We start from the raw sequence: 18,394 nt of genomic DNA on the forward strand, positions 1-18,394 counted from the left end.
CACTATACAGAGCTGGCAGGAAGTAAGTTGTGGGGGAGAATGACTGGAAAGGGAGAAGCCTGTGGCTAGAGTTCTCTGCTAGCTGAAGAGACTAGCAGTCCTCTAGGGAGCTGGCTGTATTGACTGAACTGTATATAGATAATGATCATGGGAACAAACACTGCAAATAAAAGGGCACTGGTCTCCAGCCTGATTTTTGAGAGGAGCGGTGAAGTGCACCGTTACATGTAGGGGTTTGTCCAGGATTTGAAGCCAGTGAACATGGTTGGTGACCCGGACATGGAGGAGACCCTGCAATGGCTGGTAAAGCAGCAGGAACGGACACAGCAGACCCTGCAAAACTTCCAGCAGTCCCACCAGGCTGAGAGACAGGCCTTTCTGGTCTGGCAGGCGGAACAACAGCAGAGCCTACAGGACTTTATCCAGGAGCAGACCAGCATGCAGTGGCAACTCCTGCAGTGCATGGTGAGTCCTATGACAGGGGAGGGCATCTGGCTGCTGAGTTGGGGACTGTGTAAGATGAGCATGGCCGATGATCTGGATGCCTTCCTTGGGACTTTTGAGCGGGTAGCACCGGGTGGGAGAGGACAACCTGGGCCCTCCAACTCGCTCCCTACTTAACTGGTGAGGCCCAAGCCGCATACATGGCCCTGAGCAAGGAACAAGCTCACAATTATGAGGCGGTAAGAGCAGCCATTCTGGACTGGGTAGGCTTGTTGGCCAAGCGGTACTGACAGAAGTTCTGGCCGTCCCGGTGGATGTTGACAGTGTGGTCCCGGGCATACACCCAGAGGCTGAGGGACTGGGCTGCGCGCTGGCTGAGACATGAGGCGCGGACCATAGAGGAAATCATGGATACCCTGGTCCTCGAGCAACTACTGCAGAGCCTCCTGGAGACCATACATGTATGAGTGAGACACCACCAGCCCAGCACCATCGAGGCAGCCATCCGATTGATGGAAGAGTACATAGAGGCCGAGGGACCCCGGAAGGAGGACCAACCCCAAAAGGACAGGGGAGAATGCAGACAGAGCGGTTTCCTGGGAAAGGACAGGAGAAAAAGGGGGATCCCCGAGGAGCACCCAAAAAGCCTGCTTGTCTGACGTGTGGCTGTGTGGGAGACCGGATATGGAGTGCGGGTGGGCAGAATTTTATGGATAGACTCAAGTTGTGGGGCAAAAATGGGGGCTGAGCCTGTCCACCATTCCCATGAAGGTAGGAGAAAACCCCAAACGGGCCTGGTAGACATGGTGTCAGGCTGTACACTAGTACAAAGGGTGTTGGTAAAGCCACACTGGCAGCTCCCGGGGGCAAGGATGGCCCTTGGGTGCATCCATGGGGACAAGAAGTCCTGCCTGGTGGCTCAGGTACCCCTGGAAGTGAGGGGTTGCTTCAGATGGAAGCAGGTGGGGATGCTGGACTGGCTATCATACACAGTAGTGTTAGGGAAGGACTGGGGCCCACTGCTTAGAAGGAAGCAGTGGGGTACCCCGAGAGGAGAGGCAGAAATACTGAGCCAGAGGGTCCCCAGACGAAAGGATGGGCCTAGTCCTGTCAGTAGCGAAGAAACTCCTAGACAACAGAGCCCAGAGAGGGTGGACCCATGGGAAGGGTATATGGGGGAGCTGGCCAGCCTGAGCCCTTCAGAGGAAGGGACGGACCAAGGGGAGCACCCCATATCTCTGCTCCCTGCGGACGAGGCCCCAGACCCGCAGAATAGAGGTATGGGGGAAACTGAGGTGTGGGGGGCCCCACCCGAGAGTGGGATGAATTTAGAAACCCAACCCGAGCTACAGGAGGTACTGGGGATGGGGTGCCCGCAACGCTGTGACGACCTGCAGGCAGAGGCGAATTAGGGGGGCCACCCCTCCCGGAGCAGTGTACATTCTGTGGGGGAGGGATGGAGGATCCACCAACAGAGGTGGCTGGGAAGTGTCCAACCAGGAGTGGGGAGCCTTCCCTGAAAGGGCCCTCCTGGATAGAAAGGGCCAAGGGGCAAAAGGGCTAAAGTAGGCCGGCCCTTGCCAGTCTTAGTGGGCGAAGTGTGTAACTGGGGCTAGCCAGGAGACCTGTGCCAGGCCCCTGTTAGCCCAGCTCCAAGTAAGGAGTATTAATTGGAGCTGGCTGGGCGTGGCTCACCTAAGGGGTTAAGGAGAAACACCTGCTGGGCCTAATCAGCCGGGAGACTATATAGAGCTGGCAGGAAGGAAGAAGAAGGGAAGGGGGAAACTGGAAAGGGAGGAGCCTATGGCTGTAGTTCCCTGCTAGCTGAAGAGACTAGCAGTCCTCCAGGGAACTGGCTGTATTGACTGAACTGTATATGGATGGTGGTAGGAACAAACACTGCAAATAAAAGGGCATTGATATTTGCACAGAAGAGGTCTCCAGCTGAGTTTTGTGGAGAAGCCAGGAAGGCAACATTACACTTAGATTCTTGCCCAGAAGAGCTTACAATCTATCTTTCTACATCCCTGCAAAGTGCTTAGAATACTCTTATGTGCTAGATCAATCAGAATAAACTACCCTTAAATTGTACATATATAACGCTGTATGTTTATCTGTGGATTTTGGTGATGTACAATAAAAACTCAGTAGATAATATCACCACAATGAATTTTATGTCTATCAGTAGTAGTCATTTGTATTGTGGTAGCACATAGGCGCTCCAGTCATAGACCAGGACTATTGTGCTAGGGGTTGTACAAACACAGAACAAACAGATGGTCCCTACCCCAAAAAGGTTACCATATACCTCACTGCCATGAATTCCGGAACAATGGCTGGATTACAAATGAATGCTGGGAAAATCTTTTCACTTCATCATGTATTCTGGTATGCTACATATTTTACAGAAAGACTCTCTTCCAGAATGTTAAAACATTTTATTTGTATTATGTGCTTCTCTCTCACTGCAAAGCTAGGCTCCCTCAATGGCATAAATACAACTGTACCAATTGTGGAAAGGAGAAAAATATAATCAATACTTTTAGAATTGTGTGAAATTGCCTAAAATAGATTTTCTATACATAAGAACATCATGACTGTAAGACTCAATAACTTGGGATCTTTGAAGCAGCACAAGAACTGAATGAATTAGAAAGCTAGGATTCTCTTCTATCCAGTGGGATAAAGCTCCTGGCCAGATCTCCAGCTCATGTAAGCCACTGAAGCTCTGTGGAGTTAGAAGTAGTCTCAGTGGGTGAGGATTAGTGGGCAGAGTGCAGATGAGATGGTCAAAGATGCTTGATAAGTGCCATTTATCACAAGTACCACCACAACATGCTTTACATATACCTAAATCTGAACTCAAATAGCAATTGAAAATGAATTTGATATGGAAAAAGAGGGCCTGATTTTTGGAGATGCTGAGTAGCTGCAACTCTCAATGATTTAAAATGTCCATATCACCAAAGCACTACCTAAAAAACCTGGTTGTGGTCAAGAGGTGAAAGGTTAGAGAGAATAAACAACAGAGATCACACCTGAGTTTTGCAAACAGGAACATGTTTACTCAGCTTCCACCTTGCTGCTTCCTCCATGAAGATCACACTTCACAGGGTAGAGAAGTTGAGGCTCAGAATAGTTGGCTGTGTGAAGCAAGGTCTAACCGTAAACTGGATGGCAATTCTGTGTCTCCTGCATTAAGCTTGGAGCTCCTAATTTATGTTAGCTCTACTGCTAAAACTATAACCTCAGATTTCTTCTCCTCATCTCAGTTTATTTAATTATAAAATGGAATATCCAGGATGAACATTCACTCTTGTCCTGCTATCCATTACTGAAACAAAACCTTTCAATGCTTCTGAACCACATTTGTTGACATTACTATTCTATGGGAAATTCCAGTTTCCAACTAGTTCTAGCCATGGCCCATGGAGTCAGGGCTTTAAAAGGAGATCGAGGATTGGCAGAGAAGGTCACTTTTGAATTCACGGCACTGTGGCTCTAGGCCTAGAAGCTCGAGTCTTGACATCATCCCAAATGGGAGGAACATGAATGAGAGATTTAGTACCTAAGTGTCCTTCATTATAAGTGGGGTGGGGGTCACAGAGGGAGAATTAGGCAGAGCCTTGATCGCTACACAAAGCTCATTTAAGCCCAGTTGGGGTGTTTGTATTCTCTATGTAAGACTGGCTGCCGATGAAAGAGGAATTGGTTCCTGCTCGCCTATCCAAGCCGTCAGGTTTTTGAACAAACTGTTATTCATAAACTACAGCAAGTTAGAGAACAATGCAAAAACAAAACCAGCACCTCCCTCCAATACCTTCACCACTCAGAGAGCCCTTTGGATTTTTGGTCGGTCCTTTCAGGAAGCCTGGACTCTCCTCCCTCTCAGCCTTCAGATTCTCTCTCCCTCCACCTGTACGGTCTCTCTAGAGCCCAGATAGTTCAAGCATGGAAGTCAAAAGGTTCCCCAACATTCCACGTTAGCAACTTCTTTGATTGTGTTGTAACTGTTCCAGACAGGGTGTGTGATAGGTGACAGTGAGAAACCCTAGCCATGAGGAAAATCCTAGCCCGGACGAGGTTCAGTTGCAGACAGATAGTGTGATGTGTGCATACCTGAAGCCAGAATTTGACAGAATCTTTGTATTATTAATTAGCTGTTACATGGTGTTTTGCACTTTGAAAGCACAAATAGTATTAAAAATCATCTGACTGCTGTTAATGTATTAATCCTCATGACATCGCTGTGAAGTAGGTAAGTACTGTTCTCCCCATACAGAGGAACTGGATTAGAAAGGTTGAGACAGCTGGAACAGGGGTTACCAGGGAACTAATTAGGTTCAGCTGGCCCCAATTGCTGGAGACCTTTTTACACACACACACACACACACACACCCCACCAGGAAGTGGGGAAGGGGCTGTGGTCGAGTAGGTGCAGCAAGAAAGACTGCACTCTGTCCCCAGAAGGGGAGAGAAACAGAGCAAGGGACTGACTGAGAAAAGGATCAGCCAGACCCTGCGCGACTGGGAAGGACTTTGCTTTGCCCAAGCCTGTGTCTCGAAGGCAAAAAAGTACTGAGCCAGCTGCGGAGAAGCAGGTACTTTGCCACAATAAACTCGTATCAACTCTGTTATGAGTGTGCTGTGAGGAACTAAAACAAAGTACCCCAAAGAAAGTTAGGCTGAAACTTTGCTTAGTTTCAGAAAGGGACCCAGCTTCATTCAGGTTTGAAGACGCAGGAAGTTCCAGCAGCCCTCTGAAAGGGAGATGGAGAATGAATAACCTTATAGGGCTCCCTACATAAATTAACTCCTTTTCACTAATTATGCTACCTGACCCCCCTGACTTTAACTTTCTGGCAATAAGTTGTCCTGTCTCTGCCTAGTGCTAGATCGCTGCAGCATAAAGGTTTCAGGGCATTAGGATGAGGATCTCTTTACAGGATATGCCATCTATTTTAGGTCCACATTTACCCCTGCTTCTACATACAAACCTGGGGCTGTCTCTTTGTTAATCCCTGCCAAATAGTAACCAGAAATGGTGGCAACATGATTAAAAGGATGAAACTGACATTATTGAAGTAAACTTTACACATATTAAAGAGAGAGAGACAGAGCCAACTGACCCAGACCTGGCTTGCTCCTCTGTGATTGATTGGGCTGTGCATTTGAGAGATTTTTGGTTTTTGTACCACCACAAAGAAAAGGGGAAAAGAAAATCTCCTTGGAGCAGAGACAGTCTTTTGGTCGGTGTTTGTAGAGCTCCCAGCACAATGGAACCCTGGGCCATGACTGGGGGCCCCAGCAGGCCCTATCACAAAGCAAATGATCATCATCATAACAAGGGATGCAACCTCCAAGCAGATGCCTTGGGCAAGTCGCTTAGTTTCTCTATGCCTCAGTTCACCATTTGTGAAATGGGGACAATAGTAGTTTCCTGCCTCCCAGGGTCCTTGTGAGGAGAGATATAGTAAAGATTGTGAGGCATGTAGATACTACAGTGATGGAGGCCAGATAGGCACCACAAATAGATGTAAGGTTAGTGAGGCTTTCTGTGTGCTGCCTCTGAGACGGCTGCAAGCTGCTGGCTGTTCAAGGTTTGGGGTGCTGGCAAAAACCCACTAGCCCAGGGGTTCTCAAACTGAGGGTTGGGACCCCTCAGGGGGTCATGAGGTTATTACTTGGGGGGGGTCAAACCCCACTTTGCCTCCAGCATTTAAAATAGTGTTCAATAGAAACATGTTTTTAATTTACAAGAGGGGAGGTCGCACTCAGAGGTTTGCTGTGTGAAAGAGATCACCAGCACAAAAGTTTGAGAATCGCTGCACTAGCCTGAGTCCAAGGAGAGGGGAAGTGCAGGGGTCCAGCCTCCTGCTTTGGCTTTGGCCACAGCTCCTGCATGAGGAACAGGGGCTCTTCTGTTCCGGGGACTGTTCCTTTTCCAGCCCCCAAAGCTGAGGGCCACAAGGGCCTGGGGCTGGCTGCGCTCTGGGGGCTGTTCCCTGTTCACCCCAGGGGCCAGCCCAGGCTGCCATTAAATCCCCCTCCCGTCCCGAGCCCTGCTGGGGGCTCCGGCTGGAGCCAGGCAGGGGCTGCGCGGCAGGTCCCCTCTAGGGACACGTGCCCACAGGCTGACAGGCCGGGAGCAGAGACCCGTGGGCGTCCCCTGCCGGCGGGGGAATCCCTCGGGCGCGCTCATCCCGGGGGCCCCGGCCGGCTCATGCGCAGGTGGCGGCGGGAGGTGGAGCAGCCCGGCGCCGAGCCCCGCGGCGGTGACTCTGCAGAGCGGCGGCCGGAGGAGCGGCGCGGGGCCATGGCGCAGCGGCTCTTCCCCCTGCCCAGGCAGCAGTCCCTCTACCCGCCCAGCGTCCGCAACCCCTTCGTGCACAAAGGGCGCCTGAGCGCCCGCGACAAAGCGCGGGTAAGGCCGGCGGGATTAACGGGGCAGCTGCATCCTCGCCGGTGCAAACGGGGCACGTGCGTGGGCATGACGGTGCCGGGGAGCGGGGAAGGGTCCGGGTCCGGGTCCGGCCTCGGCTTCCCACCCAGGCTGCGGCTGGCTCAAAGCCAAGGGAAAGAGGCTGTTTATTCCCGTGCAGCCCTTCCGCCAAAGCTGCCGTAAATCCAGGGCGGCGATTAGCCTGCAGCCGCCGCGCCAGGAGCAGCCGGTCTCCCTCCAGCCACCCTCCCTCGGGGATCTCGGGGGAAGCAGCCCGACGGCCCCTGCGGGTGTGCACCAGCTAGACGGTGTTTGTCTTTTTCCTTCTGTCAGCGTGGGGGGTTGCAACGACCCAGCTAAGTTGCATGGACCCCACACTTCCCTTTCTGTGCGTGGACATACTGCAGCTGAAAGAGAACAGGGTGCTCCGACTGTGTGGTTAAAGTAGGGGCCGTTTATACCAACAAACAAATCCCATCGCCCTCCCCCCTAGCTTGTCAGAATCTACATGGCTCTTTCCCATTTTGAACAGAGGGACTATCACCAATAGTGTTTCTTGGTAAATATTGATTTCCCTCCTTAAAAGTAGCTCCCATTGCACTGGAGATGTTACACTTTTTTTGAAGAGTTAACCTTTCACTTTACTGTGGCTGTTTGGTCCAATTGACCAATTAGAGCAGGGGTTCTCAAACTGGGGAGCGAGACCCCTCAGGGGGTCGTGAGCTGTCAGCCTCTACCCCAAATCCCACTTTGCCTCCAACATTTATAATGGTGTTAAAAAGTGGTTTTAATTTGTAAGGGGAGGGGAGGACGCTGCACTCAGAGGTTTGCTATGTTAAAGTACAAAAGTTTGTGAACCACTGAATTAAAGGAATAGAACTTCTGAGGTGCAATTACTTTTGATGTTAGCACTCTGGCAGCATCAGGTTAAAATTGGTCCATGAGTTGGCTCTAATACTACAATTAGATCCAGATGCAGCACTGGGATTTTAGATTTGGCTGGGGTGGGGGAGCATTTTATAACATTTAACAGCAGTAGAAATTTTTTCCAGTGGAAACATTTCCTTCCCAATCACTTCCTCATTCTTCTGGTTCATGTCACCTTGAAAGTGAAACTGAATAGAAAGAAAATGACATCTTTTTTTATTATCAAAGCTTAGGGGAAATGTAAAAGAAATCAGCATAAAGAGTAAGTCAGTGTTTAAGATCTTATTTTAATAATTTAATGACCCAGTCCTACAAACAAGCAGGTGAAATATCTGTATATAAATGAGTAGTCCCACTGACATCAAAATTACAACTCGTGTGAGTAAAGTTACACCCTTGCATAAATATTTGCAGTCTGACGGCTATGGTGGTTGTTTATAAAGTAGGAAAGAAAATAGCTTAAAACATTATTTTTTTCATAAGGGAACTTTTAAACTCCATTCATTGGGTTATTAATCTGTACAATGTGGCTAATACTTGCCTCGCTTTTAAATGGAAGTATAAAAAGCTGAATTATTATAATATTGACTTTAAAAGGACTCATGTTAAGCACTTCAAAAATTCTTTTCTGTTCTTTTAAAATTAAATAATTTAAAACATACTTTTTTTTTAAATGTTGACTATCTGTTAGCTTGGACAATGCAAAGAGGTATTCAGTTTCACATTATAGATAACAGATTTTACTTGCAGGCTCAATTGAACTAGATTCTATGGTAGTGGATGCAAATGCTGAGGGGGATTGGGTTACAGACTTTTCTTTTTTCTCTTTAACCTTTTGCAATTAAAAAATATGTAGACACAATTATGATTTATGGTTTTAAAAATCTTATATTATTAAAATCTAAACTTTGAGCCAAATTTGACCCGACATTGTCTCAGTAAGGACAATCAACACAACACAGTGTGGCCTAATCATCTTCCACTTTCTGCTGATACATCATTAAATATCAGGGATTAGTGTGTAAGGGAATTCTAAATAGTTCTATATATCTATACATTTTAAATAACTCGCATTGAAGGTAGGTGAGGTGGGGGAAAGGTAAGACGCTTGCATAACAATTTACCATCAGTATTTACTCTGTTCTGCTTTAATGGTGGACTGAAATGCTTCTTAAATACAAACATCCCAGGATCTGCAAGCATGGACTGCACACTTCTCAGTTGTGCCATTGACTTTAGTGCAACTGCAATTCCCCAAAGGTGTAGGTTTCCATACTAGCAGATCCAGTTATAGAATACAGAAACTTGTTTTCAGAAGCCTGCAATTTGAAACCATGGTTCATTACTCCAGATCTCTACAATAATCTCCACTTGTTCAGCAGTTGAAGTATGTTCCTGTAAAGCTACAGGAGGAGGGGAGGGAGATTATACAGTGGTACGGTTTCAGGCCCCATTGCTGCAAGGTGCACTGTGTGGTGAGCCTGGCACCCATTCACAGCCCCCCCAAGGCCATTGGGGTTCTCCCTGAGTGCTGGGTTTTGCCTGTGAGGTGCACCTTGTAGGTCAAGGCTTGACAGAGAGACAGGAGGCCAGTGGGAACTGAAGATCCTGCTTTTCACTCAGATTCTGCTAGCAAAATGTTTCTTGTGGACATTGGACAGCAGCGAATGTTCATGTTCTAACTTCTGTATAAAAACAAATGCTTTTTCTTTAATTCCTTTCTAGTCTTCAGTGAGATGTGGTATCACCCCATCCTACATTAGAGGCTTAGTCAAATAGTTCAGTTTCCAAATCTAGGGGGGTCCTATGTGGCTTAGAATATTTTTTTACTCTTTAACAAAACTTAATATAAAAATAAACATTTTCATGACGCGTTGTCTGGATAGCTGCATTCTGCTGTAAACCCAAAGGCTGTGCTGATACATGGAAACAGGAAAGTGAAACTGATTAGTCTGTTTTCATTGTTGAAGCTGAGTGCAATGCAAAAGGTAAATAATGTCAGACATGGTGAAAAGTGTAGTCAACTTTAAAAGACCTCTGGCATTATATACGGCAATATAGCAACTTACTTTTAAACAAAAATGTTTTTTTAACCTCACAGTGCAGCTGTTTAGAAGAAAGAGGTTCTCTTTAGAAGATGAGGAAATGGTTTCCTCATCACATAGGATTACTTGGGTTTGGAACCATCTGAAAAAAGTAATACAAATCTTTTGAAGCAAACAGTGGATGTTTACCTTGCATCCCAGAATATAGCCAGTTATACCTGCTAGGGGCAGGTTTACCTGCTCAGGAGCTGTAAGAAGGTGGGATTTAGCAGACCTAAATTCATCTCTGTACGTCAATTTGACATGTCCATCTAATATTAAATGTGTGTGCTATAGGTGATCAGAAAAAAAGATGGCAGTATCTTTGTTGTGTTAATTAGGAGTTTATAGCTCAATAGCTCTCCATTTAAAATGTGTGTGTATTCTACTGCCAGTAACAATAGAGGGGTGTTGTATCAGAATAGCCCATCAAGGCAAGCAGAAAACATGTTATCATTCATGTAGTGGTTGTCACCAAAGGCTGCAATTACGATTTTAAAAAGATTGTGCTAGGAGCTGTACAAACTGCACAGGAAGATGCAGCCTTTGCCTCAGAGAACTTGCAATCAAGTTTGAAACAGATGTAACAAGCAAGTGTGATTAAACAAAGTGAAGGAAGGAGTAGAGTATTTAGAAATAAGATCACATGAATTTACATGGATTTCCCAAGCTTGATGGTGGCCTGCTATTTCCAGTCTGGAGTTAGTTCATCAGGATGGTTGTCTTTTAAAATAAATAAATCTGCTATCCCTGACTGCTGCATTATCTATCATTCACAGGCTGGCTGATTTTCATGGGCCTAACACCAAAAGTATGTCTCGAGGAGAGGATAGTAACCGTATAGATTAATTCAGAATGCATGTTTTATGTGTAACGGCCACCATCTTGGCCAACACAAGGGATTGAACTGGAGATCTCTAGGGCTAAAAGCTTGAGTGTCTGCATCTTGAGTTCAAGAAACAGACTCTCTAGCTGGGAGCTGTAACAGACTCATCTTGTGTGGACTGGGCACAGAAGAGGACATAGTGACTAGTGGGTTACATATGCATAAAGGGCATCATGGAAGAAAGCAGAAACAGTCATGGGAGAAATAAACAAATGGAGGTTTGCCATAATTGGCAAAGCAAAAGAGGTATGAAGGAAAAATAAGAGACTAGAGTGGATATGTTAGAGAGGGACAGAATTGTGAATAGCCTAGAAGATGAGGACAGGAAGCTTGAATTTGATGCACTGAAAAAGTGGAGCCAGTGGAGGGATTCAGAGAAGGGGATGACATAATCAGAGCACAGGGTAAGGAACATGATCTTAGCAACTGTATTTCTTAATGGATTAGTGGAGATGGGGGCAATGTGCTTGTCAAAGGCCACGTCCAGACTAGGAATTAAAATCGATTTTAGATACGCAACTTCAGCTACGTGAATAACGTAGCTGAAGTCGAATTTCTAAAATCGAGGTACTCACCAGTCTGGACGGCGCGGCATCGATGTCCGCGGCTCTCCGTGTCGATTCCGGAACTCCGTTCGGATTGATGGAGTTCCGGAATCGATGTAAGCGCGCTCGGGGATCGATACACCGCGTCCAGACTAGACGCGATATATTGATCCCCGAGCAATCGATTTTAACCCGCCGATGCCGCGGGTTAGTCTGGACGAGGGCAAAGAAGCCAGAGAGGAGGAAGAGGGAGATAAGAGAAGATGTGAGCCTATCTGTGTGGAGAGAAAAAAAGCTGGATTTTGGAAATTTTATAAAAGAGGAAAGGGTATCATTGGTATAAAGCTTAGATGTGTTAGATGTAGGAGAGGGAGGAGCCAAAGGTGATCCCAAGATTGAAAGAGTGTCAAGGAGGATTGGGCGTTGTTCACAGTGTCAGATGCTGGGGTGGAGCGCTCGGTTTGGGAGGAAGTCTAAAGAGTTCAGTTTTGATCTTGTTAAGGGTAAGCTGGTATTGCAACATCCAGGAGGTGGCAGAAAGGCAGGCCAAAGTATGAGATTGCATGGATGGAGACCCGGCAGGTATGGAAAGTGAGAATTGTAAGTCATTGTTTTAAAGCTGGTACTTGAAGCCCTGTGAGCAGAGAAATCACCCCTTACTAAATATGTATCAAACACAGTGGTGATGGCATAACATATTATAAATGTTGTATCATAGCCTAGGAGCAGTAGGGAGGAGATGTAGTCCTTGGGATGTGCCAAAATAATGGGCACTATGATGAGGGACAAGGTGATGGTAATGAGGAAGATAATAGCTAATATTTCAGGTTATTCTACAAGGGATGATGTGAGTATGTGGATGCGCAGGTGTACATTCTGTAGTATTGCTATCTACCTTACTGAGTTGGGGTGTTTGTGACTGTGCTAAATGTATTAATAAAACTGTTTGTAAATATAGAAGAGTTCCAGTTGTATGTGTGCCTATTTTTTAAAAAGGCCCCAGAGGTGATCCTGGCAATTACAGGCCCGTAAGCCTAACTTTAGTACCAGGCAGACTGGTTGAAACTACAGTAAAGAACAAAACTATCAGACACATAGATAAACGTGACATGTTGGGGAAGAGTCAATGTGGCTTTTGTAAAGGGAAAACATGCCTCACCAATCTATTAGAATTCTTTAAGGGTGCCAACAAACATGTGCCCAAGAGGGATCCAGTGAATATACTGTACTTAGATTTTCAGAAAGCCTTTGACAGGGTCCCTCACCAAAGTCTCTTAAACAAAGTAGGCAGTCATGGGATAAGAGGGAAGGTCCTCTCATGGATCAATAACAGATTAAAAGATAGGAAACAAAGGCTAAGAACAAATGGTCAGTTTTCACAGTGGAGAGCAGTAAATAGCAGGGTACCCCTGGATCCTCCCAGAATCGCTACTGGGACCAATGCTGTTCTGCATCTTCAGAAATAATCTGGAAAAAGGGGTGATCTATGAGTTGGCAAAATTTGCAGATGTTACAAAATTATTCAAGATAGTTAAGTTCAAAGCTAATTGTGAAGAGTTACAAAGGGCTCTCACTAAAGGGGGTGATGGGGCAACAAAGTGGCAGATAAAATTCACTGTTTGTAATATTAATACTTAGAAGACAAATAAGGACAAATTTACTTTTGTATGAAGATGATCCAATTATTTTTGAAACTGTAGGATGTCATGACAAGATTGAAGGAATGCTGAAAGAGATGAGAGAGAAACAGACAAAAGGAGCATTGGAGCCAATGGAGTATATTGAAGAATAGGATGAATAATACTTAGAAATGCTTCTAATCTCTAATGTGAATTACAGATATTAGTTAATTTAAAGGGGAGATGTAAGAATCAAGACAGTGAATATATTTTATCATAGAATATCAGGGTTGGAAGCAACCTCAGGAGGTCATCCAGTCCAACCCCCTGCTCAAAGCAGGATCAGTTTCCAACTAAATCATCCCAGCCAGGGCTTTGTCAAGCCTGACCTTGAAAACCTCTAAGGAAGGAGATTCCACCACTTCCCTAGGTAACCCATTCCAGTGCTTCACCACCCTCCTGGTGAAAAAGTTTTTCCTAATATCCGAAGAAGAAGTAGTCACTTGTAAAAATCAGATTAGAAGTGCTGTCTTTGAGGGAAGAATGCTGCTATTTAGTTGCAGGTTTAAAAAAACTGGCAACACTTGCATGGTTTCTAATAAGAGCCAATCATCTGATATGGCAATAAAATACTTAACACCACTTGCTTGTTTTTTGTACGATATGCTTCTTGCTGCAATGTACCTGTCTGGTTTTGGAAATCCATTGTTAAATGGCTGTGGATGTAATGATCCTTCAGATATAACTTTCAAAACAGGGTTTCCCAAAACAGCTTGAAAAACATTGCAAAATTATTTCATGATTTCAAATTAAATACAACACATTAAGCTCTTTCATTGTGATTAGTTATGTTGAGAGGCTTCATGACATCCAGTCATGCCTTCGGATGAGTATGGTTTGTGCATGAATCCTGTTATATACAGCAGCAGTATTGTAGAATAAAGCAAGATATGGTTACATCATGATAAAGTTTAATACTCTGTCAAATATTTGCATTCATATTAGCATGATTTGTGGTTTTATAGCCTTTACTGAAAAACTGGATTAGCCAGTCTGCATTTTCCTGAGATGTGTCTATGACAGAGGTGGAAAGATTACAGCCCGCAGGCCACATTCGACCCATGGGCCCCTCCTGCCCAGCCCCTGAGCTCCTAGTGTGGGAGGCCCTTCCCTGCTGTTCCCCTTGCCCCGCAGCCTCAGCTAGCTCACTTGCTCGCTCCGTTGCTGGTGCAACGCTCTGGGCGGCGGGGCTGCGAGCTCTTGCCCGGCAGCGCAGCTGCAGAGCCTGGCCTGATCCGGTGCTCTGGGCAGTACAACTGTAGCGCTGCCAGCCACTGGTGCTCCATTTTGGTGCATTTGCTCTAAGTGATCATAAAACAGAAATAAAATTTCTGCTACCTATACAAATATCTGCCTGGTTTTGACCTCCTCCGTTGCCCGCGGTCCCTATTGAACAGGTTCTGGACCGGTTAAGGTCTCTGTGCAGCCAACCAATATCGCTGGGGCCTTTGTGGCAGCCCTTTGTGCAGTGGCGGTGTGACACAGATGATGACGCACATTGTTGAGGAATGCCTGCTGACTAGGTTCAGCGGTGGTCTAAAAGAACTGCATCACGCCACTGAAGATGCCATCCCTTGGCTAGACGACTATGCCCCTGCTAAATTTCCAATCCCCCTGTGCCAGTCAGTCTTGTAAGATCCTTTACTTAAAGATTCAGAAATTCCAGTTCCAACTATAGAATTTTCCCAAGCACCACTTGTGAAAGAAAAAATAACTTCCCCCTCCTTTTTATATAAACATCTGTTGTGTTAGAATTACGTAATACATTTCGTATTTAATCATGTAGCAGTGACATAAGTACCTTCAAGTCCACATTATGTAACCAGAGCAAATTGGTTGTCAGTGATTTCTGTTGATGCATTTTCTTCCTTTTTTTCCTCTCCCAGACTGTCCTGTTGGGGCTTATCCTGCTTCCATTTCGTGCCATATGTATTGCATTAATTTTGCTGCTAGCATGGCTATTTGCAGCAATTGTGACTTTCTGCCATCCTGGAAGAGGGTCTGTGCCGCTCATGGGATGGAAGAGGTAAAAAGCAATTGTCAAACTTCGAGTAAATTTTAGTGATATATTTTAAAAGCTGCAAACTTTAATAAATTGTTTCCTTATTATTTACATGATCAAAGAAATATTGCAAATACATGCTGTGGAGAATGTGTCTGCTTTAGGATCAACAACATTTGGTGCATTTTCTCTGAGTGATTGTAAAACAGAAATAAGATTTCTGCTACCTATGCAAATATCAGGAAATCATCTTCTATGTGGTGGGCTATGTAGTTTGCTGAGCTCATTGCAGCAGAGACTTTGGGAGCTAGTTTAGATATTAAGGCAGACACTTTGCAAGCCAGGCCTTTCCTTAGAAGTGGTTCTGGAAAGGAATATTCCTTGGAGTGGGGTACTCATTAACAAAGGAAGCAAAATACCTTTGGAATTCTGCCCGAGGATGATGGGAACAAGAAAATATACCCCTGTATATTGCTGATGTTACATAATGGGCAAACTTTGTATTTGGCCACCTTTTGTGCCCAGATTGCTTAATATTATTATGCATGACAACAAAAACACCTGTGACAGCTCACAAGTCTCTTCTCCTGGGTGTGATGTCATCAAGGGGCTGTTTCACAGTTATATCTGTTATAAGCAGGGATTCTGGGTTTTGATCACTCAGCTTTGGGCCTTTCAGTATCTTGGGTGCATTCCAGATTCTTCCCTCTCTGTAGCCATATGATACCAGGCGCGAAGTTACCAGGAAGTGGGTTATAGCAAAACTGAGGAGTAGCTGAGAGTTAAAGTTCCCCTGTAAAGGAACATGATCACTTTCCGTCTTAATCAGGGTTTCTTTATTAAAACTGATCATTTGAAAAAATAGAATTGATGTTATTTGACTGGCTAATTTTGATTCAAAGTGAAATCCCTGTTTTTTAACATAAAAAAGGGGCAGTAGGGTCTGATTTCTCACATAGCTGGTGCATGAGTCTAGTAATTACAATGCATGACATGGAAACCTAACTTGCATGCTCTTTATTCTAAAGTGGGAAAGAAATGCTGGCTGGGGCATTTAATGGAGTTGATTCACTTACACATATTATTTGTTTTGTTTTCTTTTTTAAAGGAGAGTGACCCAGTGTGCCCTCCAGTGCTTAGGTCGTGTTATGTTCTTCTTGATGGGCTTCCAAGTTGAAGTGAAGGGGAAAGTAGCAGGTCCCTTGGAAGCCCCAATCCTTGTTGCAGCTCCTCACTCAAGCTTCTTTGATGGAATTGTTTGTATCATAGCTGGATTGCCATCGTTCGTATCCAGGTTAGAGAACCTGTCGGCCCCAGTATTTGGCAGTAAGTATTGATAGTTACAGATAAGGGGTAAAATTTTCGAAAGCACCATTATGACTTAGGAACCAAAGTCCTATTTTTAAAAGTGACCGAGGGCCAGATTTTCAAAGATATTTAGGCACTTACAAATGCAGCTAGGCACCTAGTGGGATTTTCAGATCTCAGTGAGGAAGAGGCTCCTTACTTGCTTAGGCACTTCTGAAAATCCCACCATGCACCCATCTGAATCTTTTAGGTGCCTAAATATCTTATATTTCCACTGTCTTGCCCTCCCTAACACTGTCCTGCCATAATTTCAATCTCCATTGTCTTCCTTTGTGTACATGACTCAAGTGACCCTTGACAATCATCCTGTAAATCATTAGCCAGAAGATTCTCTTGTTTGACAGTGTTTGGCTTTGGGCAACCTGGATGAAATGGGGAAAGGTTGGGAACTTCCCAGAAATTTCAGACTCTTGAGGGGGAAGGAGGCAGGAAGACAAAGGGGCTTCAGGAGTAACACAAACAAAAGGAACATGGTTCACGTGACTTTGGGGTGACTTTTGCCACAGGGAGACCTTGCCGCAGAACTGGATTTAGTGAGCCCACACTGAAGGCTTAGATACCCCTCTGGCCTGTGACAGTGACTAGCTCCACAGCAGCTCTCTGCATGTCTCCGCTCAGAGGAGACTTGAAGGAAGCAGTGGAATTGACAATCCCTGTGCAGATCTGCCAGTCATTTCCAGGAATGGGAAAGTTGTGCAAAGGCTTCTCTACTTGACATGGATGGATGGAATGGATTTATCAAACCCTCAAAGTGCTGACTTTGCAAATGAACATACAAATTACTCGGGGTCTTGGGGGTGGGGAGTTATGTAAAGAAAATGCAGAACAGACCCATATCAAGGAAATTCAGAAAATGGCATATTCATGACACTGCTTTCTGTGTTTGAGCTCTCTGAGCATTTGTCCTTTGTGTGTATCACTGATCTGTGAAGAAGTAGTTATGCAAAAAGGAAACCATTCCGAAGATTAGAATAGAATATGCTTGATTTTCCCATTGTCTGATCTCCTTCCCCTAATCAACCCAAGAAAAAAGAAGACCCACACTTTTATTCTTACTGAGGCCGTATACATGCTGTAGCCCTTTTACTAATCTCACGCCCTTTATTTTGTAACTCAAAGCCAAACTCTTAGTAGGCAACTAGGATAAGTAACCTAAAAACACTAGACTAGCATGAAAGACTTACTGATATTTGCTATGTATTTTTGGGAGCACAGGGCAGGGAAGATGGTCTCGTGGTCCAGGCAGGACTGGGACTTAGGAGATCTGCATTCAGTTTCTGACTCTGCCACAGATTGTATGAACTTGGGTGCAAATCACGTAATTTCTCTGTATGAGGGGCAGTAATATCTTGTTTTTCCCATTCTTGGCCTGTCTTTTCTAGTTAGACTGGAAGCTGATCAAGGCAGGGTCTGTTTCTTACTATGAGCTTATTCAATACCTAGGACAGTGGCACTTGATTTCAGTTGGATCTTCTAGATACTAGTGTGCCATGAATCATAATAACTTGAATCTGTCTTTCACAGCAATTCTCAGATCCCTCCAGCCAGTACTGGTATCACGTCTAGATCCAGATTCTCGAAGGAATACAATCAATGAGATAACTAAACGAGCAACATCAGGAGGCCAGTGGCCACAGGTAAAATAGGCTGTAAAGTGTCAGCTTTCCTTTTAAATTGTGAAACTTAAGGCTCAAAAAACCCATTCAGTTGGACACTGGCCTGTAGCTGTAACTTATAAAAGGCTTTTTAAAAAAGGAAAGGAGATTCCAGCATAATTACTCTTCAGTGACTGAGGAATCAATTCAGAACCCAAATGTACTAACAACTTGTGTAAAAAAAAAAAAAAAAAAAAAAAAAAAAAGGGTCAAGAACACTTACAGGGATGCTTCCCCCTGCCCTGAAGATTGGGGCCTCGAGCCTGTTGACCAGGTCACTTGAAACGTAGTAGGCATTTAGCGTCACCTGTGTTTTGGAAGCCACTTTACCATCTGCATTCGAGTTCAGCATGAGAGTAATG

General features: G+C 45.1%; 1 protein-coding gene across 5 annotated transcripts in view; it reads left to right on the forward strand.

Moving 5' to 3' along the window:
* The first annotated feature begins 6,667 nt into the window (after positions 1 to 6,667).
* The window catches only part of LPCAT2 (lysophosphatidylcholine acyltransferase 2), a 76,198-nt gene continuing 64,471 nt past the window's right edge, over positions 6,668 to 18,394 (forward strand). For 4 of the 5 annotated variants that reach the window (XR_007769315.1, XR_007769316.1, XM_050922703.1 and 1 more), the window contains exons 1-4: positions 6,668 to 6,868; positions 14,894 to 15,033; positions 16,118 to 16,335; positions 17,902 to 18,014. Coding sequence is in view for 3 of the 5 variants with exons in the window: in XM_050922703.1 (XP_050778660.1) it covers positions 6,668 to 6,868; positions 14,894 to 15,033; positions 16,118 to 16,335; positions 17,902 to 18,014 (672 nt within the window). In the remaining 2 variants the exon portion in view is untranslated. The remainder of the gene's footprint in view (positions 6,869 to 14,893; positions 15,034 to 16,117; positions 16,336 to 17,901; positions 18,015 to 18,394) is intronic. The other variant, XM_050922704.1, reaches the window with a different exon arrangement.

The sequence above is a fragment of the Gopherus flavomarginatus genome, chromosome 14 (genome assembly GCF_025201925.1).
Source record: "Gopherus flavomarginatus isolate rGopFla2 chromosome 14, rGopFla2.mat.asm, whole genome shotgun sequence".
In the NCBI taxonomy this organism is placed as follows: domain Eukaryota; kingdom Metazoa; phylum Chordata; order Testudines; family Testudinidae; genus Gopherus; species Gopherus flavomarginatus.